The 20031-nt window shown below is 31.7% G+C and overlaps 1 protein-coding gene across 1 annotated transcript; it reads right to left on the reverse strand.

Moving 5' to 3' along the window:
• Positions 1–10804: 10804 nt before the first annotated feature.
• LOC116769680 (ribosome production factor 2 homolog) lies at positions 10805–14271 on the reverse strand. Its single transcript, XM_032660841.2, has 5 exons — positions 14140–14271; positions 13848–14063; positions 11990–12263; positions 11478–11619; positions 10805–11121 (listed from the first exon to the last, which is right to left on the reverse strand). The coding sequence occupies exons 1-5, from the start codon at positions 14160–14162 to the stop codon at positions 10835–10837; spliced, it is 942 nt and encodes a 313-aa protein (XP_032516732.2). The 5' UTR covers positions 14163–14271; the 3' UTR covers positions 10805–10834.
• Between the last annotated feature and the right edge of the window lie 5760 nt (positions 14272–20031).

Consider the following 20031-nt stretch of genomic DNA (forward strand, 5'->3'; position numbering starts at 1 on the left):
ACTGAGCATGCCGCCTGCGGTCAAGGTACTACTAAACTAAGAGACCACAAAGCCTCCTTACTATTAGACCCAAATATACACAACTGCGTATTCAGTGATATAGTACTTGTTCAACAGAATACAATAATAAAATGAAAAACAATTGAATTAAATTAGTTTAATCTTAACATGTCATTCACCGAAATGTCAGGTAATTTTTTTATAGAAATATAGACCTTAGTTTTGTAGGTTATTAATAAATATTGAAGATATTGTGCACATACCTAATATTATAAATAAAGCTATATTTAAACTTGGAAAATGTTTTGTGATGACAATAATTTTATCTCCTCATAATTAATACCTTATCATTTAAAAATAAATTTATATTTCTTCTGCACTCAATCAATTTCCAAGGACTGGACACTTTATTATTTCTTAAGGTTAGTAATTATCTATACTTTCTGAATATACGTACATTATATGGTTTGCTAACATATTTGAACAAAATACGTGGTTGACTTTTTAAATAGAGTCGTAATAATTACTAAAACGTTAGATAGATAACGTTAAATAATATGAATGACATGGTTTAGTAAAAACAGTTATTACAACACTGTTAACTTCTAAACTATATTTTTGTTGCTGTTTTTTTTTCTATCCTATTGTGCTTGCGATTATTTTTATAAAAATCTCTGGAACTCAAAGTGTTGTACGGAAACCGACTATATTTTCAATAAATGTCATCACTGAGCTTAACATAATAAACGTTGGATATGTATGTAACTGTACTCATTTATCTATATGGCTAATTTTATTTAAGTTTTTAAAGATCGTGAGATATGGCTTGTTGTATATTGAAAAATGTATATTTTATGAAAGAAAATGGATGTGGAACAAACCATGGCATTGGCGTAAGTCAATGTATTGGTAGATTATTGCCTACATACTAATGAATATAATATATTATATGTATTTGCATTACAAGGTGGCTTTATTTTAGTTTTAATATTTTTTATAAGGAAGTTTGAGTGGGGTAGTAACCGTGGTTCTGCGTACCAGTAACCAGTTTAATAACAGTCCGGTAAACTACACGTGTACAGTAAATATCCGGAAGGAACTTCGGCACATTTCTCTATCACCGTATGTCACTAGTTTGTTAAAGAGATGAAAGCTTTATTAGGAATATGATAATAACTTTAATTAGGAATTACTATATATATTTTTATTATCTGGAGAAATATGTACATAAGTTTTTACGTTATTAACCAATGCTTGTATACAAAATTAAAATAAAAAAGTACATTTATAAGGCTTATTAGAACCTTAAATTATTTACGTATTTCATATATAACAGTTTATGACTGTCATGTGAGATTAGAAAATTGTGTAGAGAAGGAAAGAAACGACATTTAAAATTTACCAAGTAACAAAGTGATGTTTAAATATTAATTTTTTTCCTCTTGACGCACGTTACTCGAACATGTAGGTTTTAAATTGAAAGTGACACCGATAGTGATTTTTTTTATATTTTTAAAGGATAAATTAACATTATGAATTTTTAAGACCATGTAAAAATAATATATTTTTTGAGGACCGCTATTACCACAAGTAACTGTCTCAATTGACAAAAAAAAACCTAAGTAAAACAGTAAAGAGTGAGACTGTTTATTTCCTTCTTTCGAGGCCTACTATTATTAAATAAACACTTGTGTACTTAATGAATATGGAATAAATTGTTGGTTTTATACGTTTGTTATAAATCGTTAGGTGCCTTTAAAAATATATTATTCTCATATGCTGCGGGATATAAAACATCTTTTTTATTTACTCTGCTTCAATTAAGTTCTTTATTGATATAAGTACAAAACATGTGTAGAACATCAATTTTGTTAGCTCTGTTCGTTTTTTGTTCCCAAATACGCAATAAATTTATAAAAGCTAATATTTATTTAAGAATACCTGCTAGGCTTGTTTTATGTTAAGATTTTTCTTCTAAATAGAATTTTTGCTTGAGTTCATTGAATTTTTCCGTGTATTTATAATAAATTTTATTTAAATGAAATAAGCTAACTAATTATAAGAAACTTAAAAAAATATATCGTTAGAAAAATCAATCCTTCATCTTATTTTATCAAAAAGACAAACTTTTTTCAACAGAATTTATGTTTTGTTTTCTAATATAATTTTAAAATCAATACTATAACCTTTTTTCCTCAAACAAGTACTCTTATAATATTATTATTTACAACTCATTAAAAAGGATTTTTAAACTATTATCACATCTTCAATACATTTTTTTTAAAAGGTAAATACTAATTAATACAATAAAATAAAATCTCATCTACATAATCCATTCTGGGAATACACTTTGGAAAATCCCTTTAACCTTTACTAAGAATTAACTTACATTTATATAGATGTGTGTTAGGTATGTGTTTAAATATGTAATTTTTTTTACATTCTACAACAAATTGATTAAAATTTCATTAAAATATGTACTATGTCCTTTTCTGTTTCAGATAAAAACAACTGTATTATTTTTTAAATGGTCATTACCTCAACCAGAACCGGAACGAAGATTACAATTTTTATTTTTGAAGCGAATATTAAACAGTTATGTTAACAACAAAGCAAATATATAATAACTTGAAAAAGGAACACAACAATATAGGATAGGAACACATACCTATACGGTGTTTTATCCTGTCTGTATTTAAATTAAATTATGAATGAAACTTATTAGTTATTCTGATCGTAAATAACTTATTAAATAGTTTAAAATCTTGTAAGGGGTTCATGACATATATTATTCAGGAACTAAATAAATAACGTTCAAGTTCACAGAGTTAGGAAGTAAAGCATAGATGTAAATTTAATATCCGTCAGCTGCACGAACCTGAACTGTAACAATATTAACGGGCCAAGTGCAAGTCGGACTCACGGAAAACCGATTCCGTATAAAAGTTCCGAAAAAAATATGTTTGCTATATAAAAACCAACTTAAATATTTATTTTATGAAGTTTTCGGTACTTGTGAATTCATCGACGACTAAATAATTGACCGGTGGAAACTTTGTCCAACATTGGTCTAAGTTAAGTAACCGTGATATGTTCACGAGATAACCTTAAGCTAGACAGACATACGATTGGACGGGCAACGGAATTTACGTAATAGACTTGCGTTTTACGTTTTGATTACGGAACCTTAAAAAACAGAGTAAACTTAATCAATTATACTATGCAATAATCCATAACACTCAGGTTGTTACAAATAAAACTCAGTGCAACATGCGTAGGAGTGAGAATGTTTTTAACCATTAAAATATCTACCGATATGTCATTCTGTTATTAATGAAACATAATATTTATTGGTCAATTTATAGAAGTTGTTCTAATTACAATGTAAGCAATACAACTAATAGGAATTCTTTTATAACTAACACTAATTGTTTACGCTTTGTATAAATAAATAAAAAATGTCTTGGTGACATTAATATAACTTTATATTTGACCGACGAAATATAAATATTCTATTTATTTTATGATAATTATAAATTTTTGTATAGTGATGTCCTCGATTTTCTTGAAAGTAAAATTCCGTTTTGAATCTGGTTTTCGACATTTAATAGTGTCCTAACGAATATTTTCGAAGAATACAAAAAAACTTTTAAGTCTTAATAATATTTGTGTATAAATTCTTTAGACTTATTATGCATTGCAATTATATAGGATTTTTATAGAACCATTCGATTTAACTGTTGTTAAAGTAATAATATTATAGTCCTAAAACATTTACATCACCCATTATTTTTAATTTTTGTCTAACTCTTAGTCGCAGATTAGTGGTTCAAGACAAAACATTACCGCTGGTCGTTAACAATCATTAAAATGTTATGGTTTTATAACAACAATATCAAACTCAATGACGCTATTCCAACCTATGGTATAATTAATATATTTTTTCCACTATTAGTAATATTCATATCCTGAACAAATAAGTACTAATAGCACCTATATATTTTAAAGTAGTGTTTGCCAACGACTTCGCCCATGTGTTGTACTACGGAATTAGGCTGAAAGAAAAATATATTGTGTGTTCAAACAATAGTTAAGGTAACCAACTGGTAGTAATATTTTGAATTTGTGTTACATAACTTAATGCAAAAATAACCGTAGACCCGTGGGGAATACACGACATTTAGGGAAAAATTACCCTACGCTTAATCTTATATCCAAGTCAAGTTACAATTTTTTCATTAAAATTCCTTAACTAATTCTTGCGTGAAAGAGCACCAAATATTTAATCAACCATCCTTACAAAAATCTGTATTATTATCTTATATATCTGTATTATAATATATATCTGTAATATAAATTAGGGAAAATGTAACAACGAAATATTTAATACTACACAATTTCTTTGCTGACTAAACAGAACAAACATCTTTATGACAACTTTTGTGTTCAGTTCCCCGAACATAAATTAATTTATTGAAATGTCTGTTTGCGTGTGAGTCTTTCTAATATAATTGTAACAAAAGGAATTGCTTATAATTACGTAACCAAAGCAATAGAGTTCCGATACTTACATTATTAATAAAGGAAACAGATTCAAAAACAGATTTTAAAGAAAAATATGAGACATCTTGCTACGTTCTAAATTGTTAAGTTGAATATTTTTTTTGTTTTGCATTCTACGCATGACTTTAAAATAATCGAACACGGAAATGTTTTCATTGATGAAACACTTTGTTATTGTTGTCATTTACACAACTTTATCATATAGGGGCTCGTTAAAGTTATTCTTATTCTTTAGTAAATTATTTTATTCAATATACCTATCATAACAAAAATAATTACTTGCAATTCATAGACAGGTATTCATCAATTCTCGTCTGTAACAGATATCTATTACAGGGCAATAGAAGCTAGATATTAATTATGAGTAATAATTATTATAAATAGGTTGCATGTGGTTACACTGGTTACTCACTCACGTTAAACGTCATCTAGACATTTAATTTTGCCAATAGAAGAGATACGTCAATTGTTTTAATATTTAAAAAATTACAAAAATTCATACATAGCCAAAGACAAAACTGAAATACAAAATAATCTTGCCTGTATGTATGTAAATACAATTTAATTTTCACTTGAAAATAGAAGATGGTTTGACCGATTTGGTCAAATCTACACATACGACTCTTGCCTTGGGGGCACTATAAACTCAATAATATACCAATTACATTACAGGTGTTAAACCAAGATTCGGGTTTTACATTTCCCTCTGACACCTGATGCCTGTTCGAGGGTATGTGTAAGGTAATAATCTCGTTTGTGCACGATCTGTTGGGTCGGCATCCATCCTGTTCTCTGCGAAGAAGAGTTTCAATGGCCCTCGATAAACTGTCTAGGATAATCTTGCAAAGCAGCTTAGACGGAGTCGAGAGCAAGGTAATGCCTCTCCAATTGGCGCATTCACTGGGGTCGCCTTCAGGTCCTGCCCTTAGGCACAGTGATGAAAGGCCCTTTAGTCTAGTTCTCGCACTACCTTATCGCTGGTTGCCAGAACTTGAAGGTGAGACTTGCGCCTCTCCTCAATGAGGATCCAGGTTCTTTGTGACATCCAGTCCTCGCGTGTATATCGTTTGTATCCCAGTACGACGGACCTGGTCTTTGTGTAGGGCATTTTGATGTGGTTCCACTCCGCGTTGACAGATGAATAGTCCGCTTCAACGACAGAGAAAAGATTTCGTAGTGATACCCTTAAGACCTCATCTACAACTGGGTCCTGCAGTCTGTCGATCTCAAACCGTTTCCCAACCTCTGCAGTAGTGTTGTTGGTCGAGCTACAGCTACTTTAGGTTGTACATCGGCAACTAGAAGGTGGTGATCGCTATCGATATCCACGCCACGACGGTTGCGGACATCAAGCAATGATAAGCGCAATTTTTTGGTGATTCTTGGTGACTCCATCGGATGAATTCCAAGTGTACTTGTGGTGATCACCATGTATAAATAATGTTCCTGCGATTGTAAGGTCGTTGTCAGAACTCCAAGAATCTCTCCCCGTTATCGTTGTGGCCTCCCAGCCCGTGTGTGCCCATGTGTCTTTGATTTTTCCGTTTTCCGTGCCAACCTTGGCATTCAGGTCCACCATGACGATCACTATGTAGTGTTTGCGAATGTTTTTTATCGTCAGGTTTGTAGGCGCGTAGCACTGAACGACGGTTATCTTGCGGGCCTTACTTTTAAACCAAGCTGGGATGATTATCTCTGAGATGGGTTTCCAGTCCAGGAGGCTCTTTTTCGCAGCGTCAGAAAGGGGGAAACCAACGCTGTTTCACGTACGCCTCCTTCATTTTCCATGCCGGAGTAAAGTAATGTAAGGCCCTCGGACGTTCTCAGTTCTCCAAATCCGTTTCTAAGCACTTCGCTGAGACCGAGTATCTGCAGTTTGTATAGTAATATTTCTACTCCTACTTGGGCTAGTCGACTATCTTCGCCCAGCGTTCGTACCTTCCAGCAAGCAACCCGTATTTTCATGCCAAATGTTTTCGATCCGGTTTTGTTTTGTATTGTATTGATTTCGTTAACCTTTTGGGTTTAGGTAAGCCAGTGATTAGCCCACTATACCCTAGCTCATTGGTGGAGCTGCCACCTTAGAGCCTATGAGCGAGCTCGGATTTGTCTTGGGTTTCTTTCCTGGTGAGTAAATGTTGGTTTGAGGCGCAGATATTCACCTTTCGACCTGCACCATCAGCTCAGCTGGATCCTATAGTGACGATCAGGCGTTTGCGCGGTTGCAGCAGTTCCCAGGAGAGCCGACAGGGATGTGGGTGACTTAGACTTGCTAGGGCTCTGCGTTAAAAAGGTGTTCTGCCACTAACATTGCAGATAGTTTAATTTTGTGGGTGATACTGTCCTCACCAACAGTGATTCCCACCAAGACTATACCCTGCCTTCCCCCCTTCTTTCTCGTATTATATTAAATAGTATTTTCTCTTGCTAATGTCTATCAAGTCTTACCTATATCAATAATCTTATAATCTTATTACGCAGTTGGGCTCAAGTCAATGTTATTTGTTTGTTATTGTTCGAAATCATTATGAATTATTTAATACCTACCATTTAATTATTACTTACATAAATATTAAATTTATAACGGTTAGATGACTTATGCTCAAATCTAACTAAATGCATAATTTAACAATACAATAAATAAACTTTAAATACTCTGAATGTTAATACAATCACGAAAGAACGTAGATGAAACACAAACATTATTATAAAATTATTCAAAAGCAATGTTTTCAATGCTATTTTTATCATCTGGTTACACTACGTCATTTTTTTAAATAAATTTTGAAAAAAAATTGGGTACCTACTTACAATTTCAATTATACCTGATTCTTACAAAATTACTGTATTCACACTGGCATATTTTAATGTTAAGCATATAAGTGTAATCCAAGTAATATCTACCTAGTAATTAATATTTTTATTGAACAAAAAATTCTATTAGCTATTAACAACATGGACCTGACAAGTTTTTTTTAGTATCTTATTATTTTACACTTTTTTAAATACACAATTATCATAACTGATTTAACAGAAGAATAAAATCAAATACTGTGCCACACAAAAGGCTTTCTTACTACCTAATGACAAGTTTATATATAGAAAAAGTGAAATAATCTTGTTAAAGGAGAACAGTAGGTTTAGATTTTGCCGGTATTAAAACCTATGCTACTTAAGTAAGGTACCTCCATCATCATTGAGATTATGTATCTAGCTAGCTTATCCTAAATTAATATGGTTTAAACTAATTGCATATAATCTGAAATGGATTTCTTTATTTCTTTTCTATTCAAATAGTTATCAATCACTAGTAGGTACCTCACGGAAGGAAAACTTTGACAGTTACAATGTAAGGTTTTGAGTAGGTTTATAGAATATAATTAGTTAAGGAAAAAAAAAATTATTTATTTTCTCCTAGAAGTGGTCTTTACACAAACCGCAAAAAGCATATTTTTTATGAGATATTCAAATAGGTTACCAAGTTTCCATTGTATTCTGTAAGTCGTCTGAATAGAATTTAGTATAATTAAATCATTTTATATTATATTGTTTATTTACTAATGGTAAAAGTTATAAATATTTTTTTATTGACATATAAATAAGGATTATACACTAAAGGAAAATTCTATCGTTTAATGTATAGGTTTTTTACATTCTTTTAAATTTTTCGTTCACATTGGAATTGTGGAAATTTTTGAGAATGTAAGCGTTTCATATAAGATATAAGACTGTGCGGAAATAACACGAAAGATATGTTGTCTATTTAAAATATGGGGTTCATCACGATTTCTTTTTAAAGACTCCATGTATATTTTTACCCGCTAATTTATACGTTAAACATAAAGCTAATCTTAGTTCATTATCAAGTTATAAGGATCTAATGCTTTATTTATATGTATTTGGAATTTGGTGCCGAAAATATTGCATCAAAAACTGCTATAAACCCTTTTTGTAAATAAAGCCTGTGACCTATCGTATCGATTGTGTGTTCGATAAAAAATATTGTATAGGCATATATTTAGAAAATATACGACAATTATTATAAAAATATACTACGCTAGAGGCCCAATCGAGTTCTCAGTTACATTGGAGCCCCTATTTGTAAGTTATCTAGTTTTTTAGCGTTTCATTAATTTATGGTAATATATATAGATTCATAGTAGGTACAAATATTTTATAAAATGTAAAAATAAGAGAATAATAATGTTTAATATAACTTTATTTCCTCTTAATATTAAACTTTAAGGCAATTAAATCATAATATTTTATGATAAAGAAACTCAAAAATAACATTTCATATTGTAAAACCATCCATATAATTTGATAAATTTTATAAACTTTTTACGGGCATCAAATTCAGTATAAGTCCAGCAACTTGGGAACGAATCAGGTATTTATAAAATAAAAGTTTGAAAATGTAGGACTAATTTATAGCGTTTATCAAAAATACTTGAGATGATAATAGATTGTCAGAAGTATCACTTTCAAATACATTTAATTTTAATACATTCTTCGCAGGATTACGACGATAGGTATTTGTTGCTGTCTAACGGTTCACGAGTTTGATCGCCGAACAAGACAAATATGTGTATTATAAATACTTTATCCGGTTCTGGGCAATAAGGAAAATTCGTACGGAACCTGCACGTCCAGATATAGGCATTTGAATAATTCTACAATACGTAAATTAGTAATAGCTACTAGAACCGGGGGCTTGTAATAAAATTTTTAAACGATTTGTCACTTAAACTAAATTAGTTTATTGTGGGTGCATTACGAATATTTTTTTAATAAAGTCAGTAACATAAAAATAAAATCTTGTATTGAAACATTTTTCAGCAAATTCTCTTTCACAGGAATACCTACTAAATATTTCCATAACCCAATGGGATAAGTACTAGGTACCTATATTTAAATACGTAACCACTTATATTTCATGTCACTAATTGGTGTGTAATAATTGTTGTGGAATCACACAGTCTATAATATATTTTGTATCAATTCATCACGAGTACATTTATACAACATTTTTAAATTAAACTTTTATAAATGTCGCATAAAGAACTTGTTCAAAATATACGGTTCGTAATTCATTCATTAGAATCTATAATTTTTTCTTTATGTATGTTTGTATTTTCATAATATAAGAAACGATTTTGAGCTTCTTTGATCTATTAAACTTACACATCTACACTCAATAACCAGTTGAATATGCAGCTGTACGAATTCTCAATCTAATGCTAGGTATAAATAAATTACAAAATTTGAACAAAGTATTCGAGTACTTTCCTATTCTTGTCTGCCCAAACATTTTGTATTTAGTAGGACCAATTAAAAAACAACAACGTACGTAATCGACTGAAAGTGAATAAAAGCTTCGAATCGTCAGTGAGGGGTCGAAGAATACCGATAGAACGGGACGAAAGTACTGATTTTTATGAGTACCTAATGATAAAAAAACAGTTTTCACATTTCAGTATTTCGAGCTACGTATGTACAAGGAAGATTCTAGCGGCCGAAGCCATCATTGTTATGAAAGAGTTTTCGTTCTATCACTTAGTATGGCTGTTCTTCGAGCAGTCAGTAGTTATGTCCACAGGTATTCTGGGGTGATGCAAGAGTGCCATATATGTATTACTAATCACCATAGGTATTGATGCTGTATGGGCAATGACAGAACAAGTCCATCAATTATGGCTACAGGACTCCTAACTCGTGTGCTAGGCCCGTGAGGATTTCTAGCTCGTTGGAAGACGTTGCTTCATTTTAAAATAACTAAACTTTAATAAACTTAAATAACTACACTTAAATAGATTCAGAAGTATTAGACACAGAAAAGCAAAGGCTTCATAACCTGCATCGAACAATAGCTCTTAAATCGACTGCTCCATCTTATTATGATTGGCTTAAAGTTTCTACAAGTGTTTTGGATAGATCAATGCTTAAACAAGCTTCTTTGTCTAGGCCATGAAGCACATCACTTTACGTCTACATTATACCAAATGGTCGCCGACGTCATAATCCATGCCACAAGAGTGGCCCTTTGAAGGGCAAAATATTGTGCTTTAATATTATGTATACGCCGAAGTTCTACTTCATACGAAACTACTTTTAAATTAAGTACTTTGAAATCGTCATGGAAACCCTTAATCATCTTTTTAATATTAACTAACAGTTTATTTCTAAAGGTTTCATAAATCATACATTATAATGGGTCAATCCTAAGAATGAAAGATAAATGTAAAGTATATTCTATTCATAACATTTATTGTCAATTTACAGGTGGGGTTTTTTTTGCCTCTTTTTTGGCCATTTTCTTCTTTAACAGCATTTGTTTCTTCTCCTCAGCACTCTTCTTCAGACCCTTCATCTTTCTTGTCTGTAACCTGTTAATGTCCTGTCGTCCCATATGTACTCGGCCCATCTTAGTTCCGAATGCGTCCGTTGATATATTCTTCTTGGGTAACGGTTTAAGTTCTCTTGGTACTTTGCATGCTTCCTTGTACAAGTCATCAGATGCCAACTTAGTTCTACGAAGCTTAAAGTCTATTGATGGACCTAAAAACAAGGGAAAAATTTGTTATTATACTTTTTTTAAACTTAAGACGAGTTTACATCTGACAGTTTGCTTCAAGACTTGTTATAAGCATCGATAAAAATAAATACACTATCAAAAACAGTCACATTATTTGTAAATTATCTTCAAAACATATCAAAATCTTTATTATAACAAATTATATAAATACCTGTTATTAGGTTTTTAACATAAAAGAAAATTTGAGATTAACACTAGAATATTAGAAAGAACATAATAGTTTTTATCAACTTAATAATTACTTAATTAAAACTTTAGTAATTAATAGAAAATTAAAGACACTAAAAATAATATGTCATAGTAGTAAATTTATACATACCGATTTCTTCTAGTTCAATTCTAGGTGTCCTCTGACCGCTCTTTTTGAGTAGAATCCTATAAGATCTAACATAGATGGTACCATCTTGAGTAGAAGTGAAGCTCAAAACATGTTCCAATCCCTGCAGTCTTATGGTTTCCACCTAAAATTTAATTAATTTATTTAACTCTAACCATAATTTTTATCATAAATGTATTTATTTTGCAAGCTAAATAAGTGCTAGGTGTTAACTGCCCATATTACTTAAGTGTAAGCCGAGTCTCGCTTTAAAAGAATAATTAATTATCATTAAATTTCATACTTAATCAGAAAATAATATATATATATATATATATATATATATATATATATATATATATATAATATATTTTATGAGAAATATCTATTAACAAAACTAAATAAGTTAAAAAACATATAAACATTAGGCTTTCCAATTTCTTTGTCATTTAAGTATAATGAATCATGAACCTTTTTTTTTCCTGTGAATACACTTAGATATAAAAATATCTCACCTTTTCTCTATAGAAAAAGTCTGTGAATAGAGACTTTAATCTCTTTAAATCCTGGTTTAAATCCCAAGCAGGTCCATTAAACAGCAAGCATGGTTTAGTTCCCGCTAAGACTTTCATATTATGAAATTCAGACATAGCTTTGAATTTATCAGCTCCGAGTTCGATCATATCTAAAATATTATAATTAAAGGTTCTGCCAAGTATAATATTGTGTGGTCTTTTCTTGCTGTGAGAGCTGATTCCAAATAGGGCTGCCTCTTTTTTGTAACATAATCTGTAACAAAGAATTAAAGTTGAAAAGTAAATTCAACTGTAATGTTAAAAATATGAATGAATGTATATGCAAAAGAATATTTTGAGATAGTTGTTGTTGTTAAGTTTGTTAACTTGTTAGTTTATTCTTCATTATTATATATTCTAAGATGTTAATGATGTATTTTGATTGAATTTAATGGTTGCAAGAACTGTTACTGGATTTTATAAAATTTTTAATATTTCTACATTAGGATTCCACTATTAAAATTATTTCATCATCATCATCAGCGTATCGGAGCCTGAGCAAAGGCCTCTTCTCACATGGAGAAGGTTAGAGCATTTATCACCAAACTGGCTCAAGACAGGTTAGCAATTTCAATTTTATAATTTAAAATTATAAGACTAGGTTTCCTCGCGATGTGTTCCTTCATTGTCTGTCAGTGGTGTCTAATACTCATAGAAAGTACATATGACTCGGAAAAGACTTGGTATTATATTGGTACTTGCCAGGTTTCGAACCCGTACCCTCATGTTTGACAGGCGGGCCTTTAACCTAAATTAATTTAAAATTATTTAAAACGTAAAAGTATTTTCTATGTTCTCAATACAAACATAGTATATTCCTTTAAATTTAACCTTTATAATTATCTATTAGCCTTTAACAGTCTATTGAGGTGAAGTAAGAAAAACTGAATAAAAAATAAAGTTTTTAAAGGTTTCACTTGATATTAAGTAAATAAAAAAATACACAGAAAAGGTACAGTTATTCTGCGATTACAAATTAATATTATGAGACAAAACCTCTCAGCATTCCATGGATTCACCATGCGGGTGCCGGGTCCATTGTGTTTCAGAGAGAGGAGCTTCAACAGTGCCTGGGACTTACCTCCCAGATGTAGGTTTAAGGGGCCCTATCTAACAGTGTTAAATAGTCACCTTCACTGTCCAAGTTCCTGTTTCTACCTAACCAAATTTGAAATGAACCTACTAGGGCTGCCTTTGATGCACATCCCAAGAATGAACTGATGTAAGTTCTTGGCAGGCCCAAGTCTTTTAGAAGATTGTAGAGACATTTAGCTGTTATACCTCTCACTCCTACTTCCACCACATAAAAATTTACAGCGAACCTATTCTTAATGAGTTCATTAATGAGCTCGTAATACTTGTTGACCTTGATGGCATGATCTTTGGGAATGTTGGTTTCCCAAGGAACCGTGAGCTTTATTATCACAACGCGCTTTAAAATTCACGAATATAAAAATATGGCCGGTCTGGACGCTGTACCACAAATATCCTCTGGGATTTTATATTGCTTCTCATACATATCCATCATTATAGTCCAATCTGCAGCCGCTTTACTGATAGATCAAGGCTTGACATTTGATTTTGTAGCCCTAGTGCCTTCTCTCACAGAACCTATTAATCTACTATTTACAAGAAAACATAGTACAATATCCAGTAATAGGTCTTATACTTTATATGAATATTATTGAACTATTTCAAAGAATAATTTAAAACTTAAAAACTGCTGTACTAAAAAAGTCTAAAGCATTGTATTTTACAAATATAGTAATATCATACACATATAAAACCATGAACTTACTTTTCAACAACGCTAGCATCTTCAAAGGGAACAAAGTCATTTTTCCTGCTTAAATAAGCTGCATCAGGTTTTTTCAAGTTATACATATCTTTAAGAACATTTCTGGCCTGTTCCGAAGGATTACGGGCTTGAAGAAATATGCATTGTTTGGGACCTTCTATTGCTTTGGGTTCTTTAGAGAGTAAAACCTTTTTACCTTTTCGTGTAGTTGGTTTCCTGAAAGATGTTGATGCATATTTTAATATTGTTTACAAAAATATATATATAAATTGAAAATAAACAATAAACGAACTTTATTCTTTGTATTACACCCATAGTTTTGATGTTTCTTTATAATGTTTATCACGCTATAGTAACAAATAAGCACGTGTTGAAATCTTGACTTAGGTAATGAGGTTTTGACTTTGACAGATGTCATTGACAACATTTAATCCATAATATAGCATGAATGAAGACATAGCATAAATAATAATAATAATATAACCCAATGTAGATATATAAATTTTATTGCCAATAGTACTACAATAATCCTTTTTAAAAATTATGTCACTTTTGCAGGAAAGGAGGCCACATGGTTTAAAAAAAAACATTATATTTAATTTAGATGGATGAATTAAAAATTATTAAAAAATTTATAAATTTTAATTATTTTGAATTTACCAGTATATGTCGTTTTATAGTCTTATTTATGAAGTTTATTTATTTTACTTAATTTATTTCTATCAAATTATTTTCTTATACGACAGTTTAATTTATTTTTGAAGTACTTAGCTATTGTATCAAATCATACAATTGCTAAGTACTACATTTATAATACGATTCAGTTCTGTGACTTGAGTTTAAAAAGGAAACTAAATATCACACGTAAGTTTCACAAGGATATAATATTTGAGCGGTGGCTAGATATCATTTTCCTTTTAAATTATTTTTCTACCCTCTATGTTAAACTAATACTTTTTTTTCGTATTTTATTTTCCAGTGTAGATAATTTGTTTAGTATAATGGATAACAATCATGAAATTCACATTAAATGTTGTGAGTCGTCTTCGGCTGCATATATGCATGGCTACTAAAACTAACTCTTGTAGGATTCCTACTCTGCCATTGTCTTGCGGAAGGACATAGCTAGAAATAAGTAAGAATACAGTACCGAAATTTGGTATCCTGGCTAGAAAATTTATACTGCTAGATTGAAGAAAGACAGTAAACTGATAATTTATACGTAAGAAGACTCACGAACAAAACGTCCGACATGATATTCCTTTATAAAACATTGGATGACACCCTAATTTTGTCTAGAAATTTTACATGCATTTAGTTGCAACATTAATATAAAGTTATATATTTCCTAGACAATCGTGCGAACTATTTGAGGTATCGTTGCATAGATTTAACTTACGCAATTTTTCCCTGTCAGCGAGACCATCTCATATCTGTAACGATATATCTTCGAAGATCTCTAACCATTATATTACTTCTGATAGTCCGTCTACGTTTAAGTTCCAGTTATTATTTACTTCAAACATCATAAAAATATTAGTATAGAGAAATTTTTTTGTCATAAAATTAATCCATTTCCCTTTTCCCACCCTTTCCTCTCCCTCTCCTCAAATAAGGGTGGCAACGCATCCGCAAAATTCTTTTGTGGATATCCATAGGTGACGGCACTACCTCCATCAGGTAAACCATCTGCTCGTTCGACCCTTTTGACATAAAAAAAAAGAATCATTTCATTACATGAAAGAATGTTTTCCTGCACTTATAATATTTATGCATGAACTTTATGTATTTTAGGCGAATAAAACGAACATTGGGTAGATTTTAAATTGATGCAAACCTTACTGAAACTTTTTGCTAAAGAATTCTCCTCGAATTTTGTGAATTCGTAGTTGATATGTTTGTACTTTTCACAATACTGGTGATTATTTTCCTCTAAAAGTAGTAATAAATTTATTTTCCTATTAAAATTCCTTAAATCCTTAATTGAGTAAAAAAGTGTATTATTTTCTATTCAATATCGTTTTTTATTATTATATATTTATTGTTTAAAACAAAAGCTATCATTTCTTTATTAGGTACATATTTGCGAGAGAGGTAGATATTTTATACTAAAGCCAACTTTATCAAACTTATTTTTTAAACAAAATAATATTGAAAACTATGTATCTCTCGCCAGGATAGCCTCTTTGCCAATAAAACGCACAGGTGCGGTCGTTTGTGGAATACTGCTGACACATTTGGTCAGGCGCTGTTAAATGTCACCTCACTGCTTAAAACTCCGTGGATAGTGCAAAAATAGTTATTGGTGTCCATCATTTGGTTAAAACCGATCAAGTCAACCTTTAGAATAGGTGTGAAGTAGAAAGTCCCTAAGTATTTTATGGCATACCCTTTGGAAAGTATGCACAGGAATAACAACAGTTTTTAATATTTCTAAGTGGGCCTCTATTCCTTCAGTTTTAGACATTATATGCTTCCTACTTTCTCATACCTACAGCAAAGGTCTGGAACAGTCTGCTTCTTTCTAAAATAATTTGGGTGTCTTCAAGGCTAGAGTGAATAGGCTGTTACTGAGATAGTGCGTTCGTTGCTAGGACTTCATTTCCACAGGTTAGTGGTGGTGAACGGGTGCATTAACTATGAATCACTATCCAGTCATGATTAAAAATTGTGTCCAGGTACTAAATATTTTAATATATATAGATATTAACATTTTCTTACAGTAAAAAGGGCCAGAGACTTTAGATAGATTTGTTTATCCTTTCTAAAAAATATTTATCTGTTTGCAATTCTGCACAACTATTGAGATTCACACACAATACTTTAGGAAAATATAACATATATCACATATCAGCGTTATTGCATTTCTCATATGGAAGTTTTTTTTTTTTATATAAATTCCCAATACCAATATTTTCCAATTTAAGCATTATTTTTCACTATAGAGCATAAAGTAACCTGCTCTTCTTTTGTTTTTCTTTACCTATTAGCTCCAATAAATTAATCTCGCATTTTCATATTAATTTTAATCAAAATAAATATTTTTTTTTGAACTTTTTAAGACATTCCTTTGTTTTCTTTAGATGTTAAAACTAAGATATTATGTACTGGTTCACATAAGAACCACAGTGCGCTGGAGTACGAATCGACGACATACTAGTTCTTGGTTTGTTCTCAGATATTGTGATACAACCTCTAAACTACACCTATACATATATAAATTAAGTCAACATTTTTAATACATAATAATAGATGAAAAAAATTGCTTCTTAAAGCTAACATTTTTAACTTTTAAAGTCGTTTTCTACGATGATAAATAATTATTATATTATATCATATTCACTTTCTCTCGGTATTTCTAAACACATCATTATAATTTAGCGCCAAATAAAAATAAAAGAAAATATGTATTCCCTTCTATGTATTTTTTCTTGCTTGCTATCGGTTCTTTATGGTAGTGATTTAGTACTTTCCCAATGAAACGAATTACGAGAAGGAAATATCTGAGAATAAGTTCTAATGATATAAGTACATCAATAAATTAGAGTGTTATTATCGCATAACAACCAAATTAGTAACATACGAGCAGCTCGCATTCTTCATTGAAACTCGTTTTATACAGGTATCTAAGTCTGTTCTATACCATATATTTAAAGTTAAAGGAATATGAAGCAATATATGGAAAATTTAAGTATCGAAATGGTGAACTAAATTTTTGCAACTTTCATGCCTATATTTTTGATGTGAAATAGGTATGTAATTATTTTTTAATGTAACCCACAAACTCGTTTTAATTTTGGGTTGGCGCATAAAAAAAATATTGACGTTTCCATACACAGTCTTTCCGAAGCAAACGAGAGTTTAAAAGATTCTGATCATGATAAATTATAAAATATATATTCAGACAATTTGCAACTTTTAGTCACATTTTGATTTATTAGTTATGAAATTATGATTTCCTTTTACTTAATTTTATCGAGATTGTTGTACAAGTATCATTTTTTAATTATAAGAAGTGACGCTCTAAAATGTTTTTGGCTCCTATTTTACTAAATAATTTTATTCTTAATAATTATTACAGCAACTTCTATATAACTACACTAAATACCTAACTATCAATTCTATTTCATCTTACTATTTTTTTAAATTCTCTTATTATGAAATCGAAGTAGGTATTAATTTTAAATTATTAGTTTAGAATTTAGTTTCTCTTTAATAAATATTTATAACTGTTATGTATTCTTGTGTCTAATTTATTAACACTATAATTTGTTGTCCCACACAAAGAGCTTCAAGGGAAAGAAAGGAAAGATAAAATAAAATTATTAATTTATTTTTCTTTTAATATAACAGTTCTTCACAGCTGCTGAATTTTATTGGCTACAAAATAAGAATATTAAAACTTAAAACGAACTTATGTTTTTCGATTTAGATAAGTCGTTGACCTCAGGTAGTTTGCGATCTTTTATTCGGTCTCCTGCGAGAAATATTTAACCATATTATCGGTAGCCATATGTAGGGTCCTGCTACAAGCTTCTCCACTTTGCATGTACTTCTGCTCTTTCTATTGTATATTATCCTCCAAAACAATTATCTAATGATAAAAATAAGTGTTTTGAAATTGCAGCCAATAAAAATTTTAAATTAAGCACAATTAAATTTAATAGAATCTGTAGTCTCACTCAATAATAAGGTTCAATTCACTAAGGTCTATATCCCGTAACCAGTAACGTAAGTTTAAAGCGGTACCTTAAAATTAAAATTTAGAATTTATTTTGTTTTTATTTAAAATATGAATCAAAAGTCACTTAACTAAAAGTTAAATATACATATGTAGGGTTTTCCATTAAGGGCGCTTGATCTTTGAAATGCAAAAAAAAATACATGTAGGAAAGATATTTGCGAAATTTTTTTTTATTTGGAAGGTCTATCGACCCCATTATGTATGGAATATGACATCATTCAAATGACCGCCACGGCTTCGGTTGGTGGCGCGCACACGAAAGGTCCAATTTTCGATGACTCTGGCGCACAAATCGGGCTGTATTTGATCGATGGCGTGGCGTATGTTGACTTTGAGGGCATCGGTGGTTTGCGGCTTGTTGGCATAGACCTGCGACTTAAGAAAACCCCACAAGAAAAAGTCCAGCGGGGTCAAATCGCACGATCTCGGTGGCCAGTTCACGTCGCCTCCGCGCGAGATGACCATGTCCAGAAATTGCTCGTGCAGAACTTCCATCGTAGCGTGTGCTGTGTGGCACGTAGCGCCGTCCTGTTGAAACCACATGTTGTCCAGATCCATATTCTCGATTTCAGGCCAAAAGAAGTTGGTTATCATCGACCGGTATCGCTCACCATTGACGGTGACGGCCACACCATTATCGTTTTCGAAAAAATACGGACCAATCACGCCTCCGGCCCAAAATCCGCACCAAACAGTCACTTTCTGCGGGTGCATTGCCACTTGGTGACCCTCGTGTGGATTGGTCTCGTCCCAAATACGGCAATTTTGCTTGTTGACATAGCCATTCATCCAAAAATGCGCCTCGTCGCTGAAGATGATTTTTTTGCCAAAATCGGCGTCAACTTCCAACTGCTCTAATGCCCAGTCAGCGAACACACGGCGCTGTCTATGGTCATTAACCTTGAGCTCTTGGGTCAGCTGGATCTTGTACGGGTGCAGGCTCAAGTCACAACGCAAAATTCGCCAAGTTGTCGTCTGCGAAAGGCCGAGTTCCTGTGCGCGACGCGGAATTGACTGCCGCGGGTTTTCGAGGACACTGTCGCGCACAGCGGCGATATTCTCGGCAGATCTCGCGTTACGTTGACGCACGGGAACCGGCTGATTGTTAACTGACCCGGTTGACTCGAATTTGTCCACCAATCGACGGATAGTCGACTCGGCAGGACGATCATCGCGACCGTAAAACGGGCGAAGTGCGCGGAACGTTGCTCGAACTGAAGACCCATTTTCATAAAACAATTTTATGATTTGCACGTGCTGCTCGACACTGTAACCTGCCATGGTAGTTTGGGAGGACGGAATGAATATAACACACTGCATTTGACAGCTGTCACTCAAACAACATGGCCGCAATCAGCTGTCAAAGTTCAAGCGTCCCTATTGGAAAACCCCATATATATATATATATATATATATATATATATGTATATTATTTAATTA

This window comes from Danaus plexippus, chromosome 14, assembly GCF_018135715.1.
Source record: "Danaus plexippus chromosome 14, MEX_DaPlex, whole genome shotgun sequence".
Lineage (NCBI taxonomy): Eukaryota > Metazoa > Arthropoda > Insecta > Lepidoptera > Nymphalidae > Danaus > Danaus plexippus.

Bases quoted from the DNA above. Each gene is read 5' to 3' on its own strand.
- LOC116769680 (XM_032660841.2), bottom strand. From the start codon at position 14,162: ATGGGTGTAATACAAAGAATAAA. The intron at 14,064-14,139 runs GTTCGTTTATTG...AACATCTTTCAG, and splicing joins GGTGTAATACAAAGAATAAA to GAAACCAACTACACGAAAAG. The intron at 12,264-13,847 runs GTAAGTTCATGG...TCTTTGTTACAG, and splicing joins GATGCTAGCGTTGTTGAAAA to ATTATGTTACAAAAAAGAGG.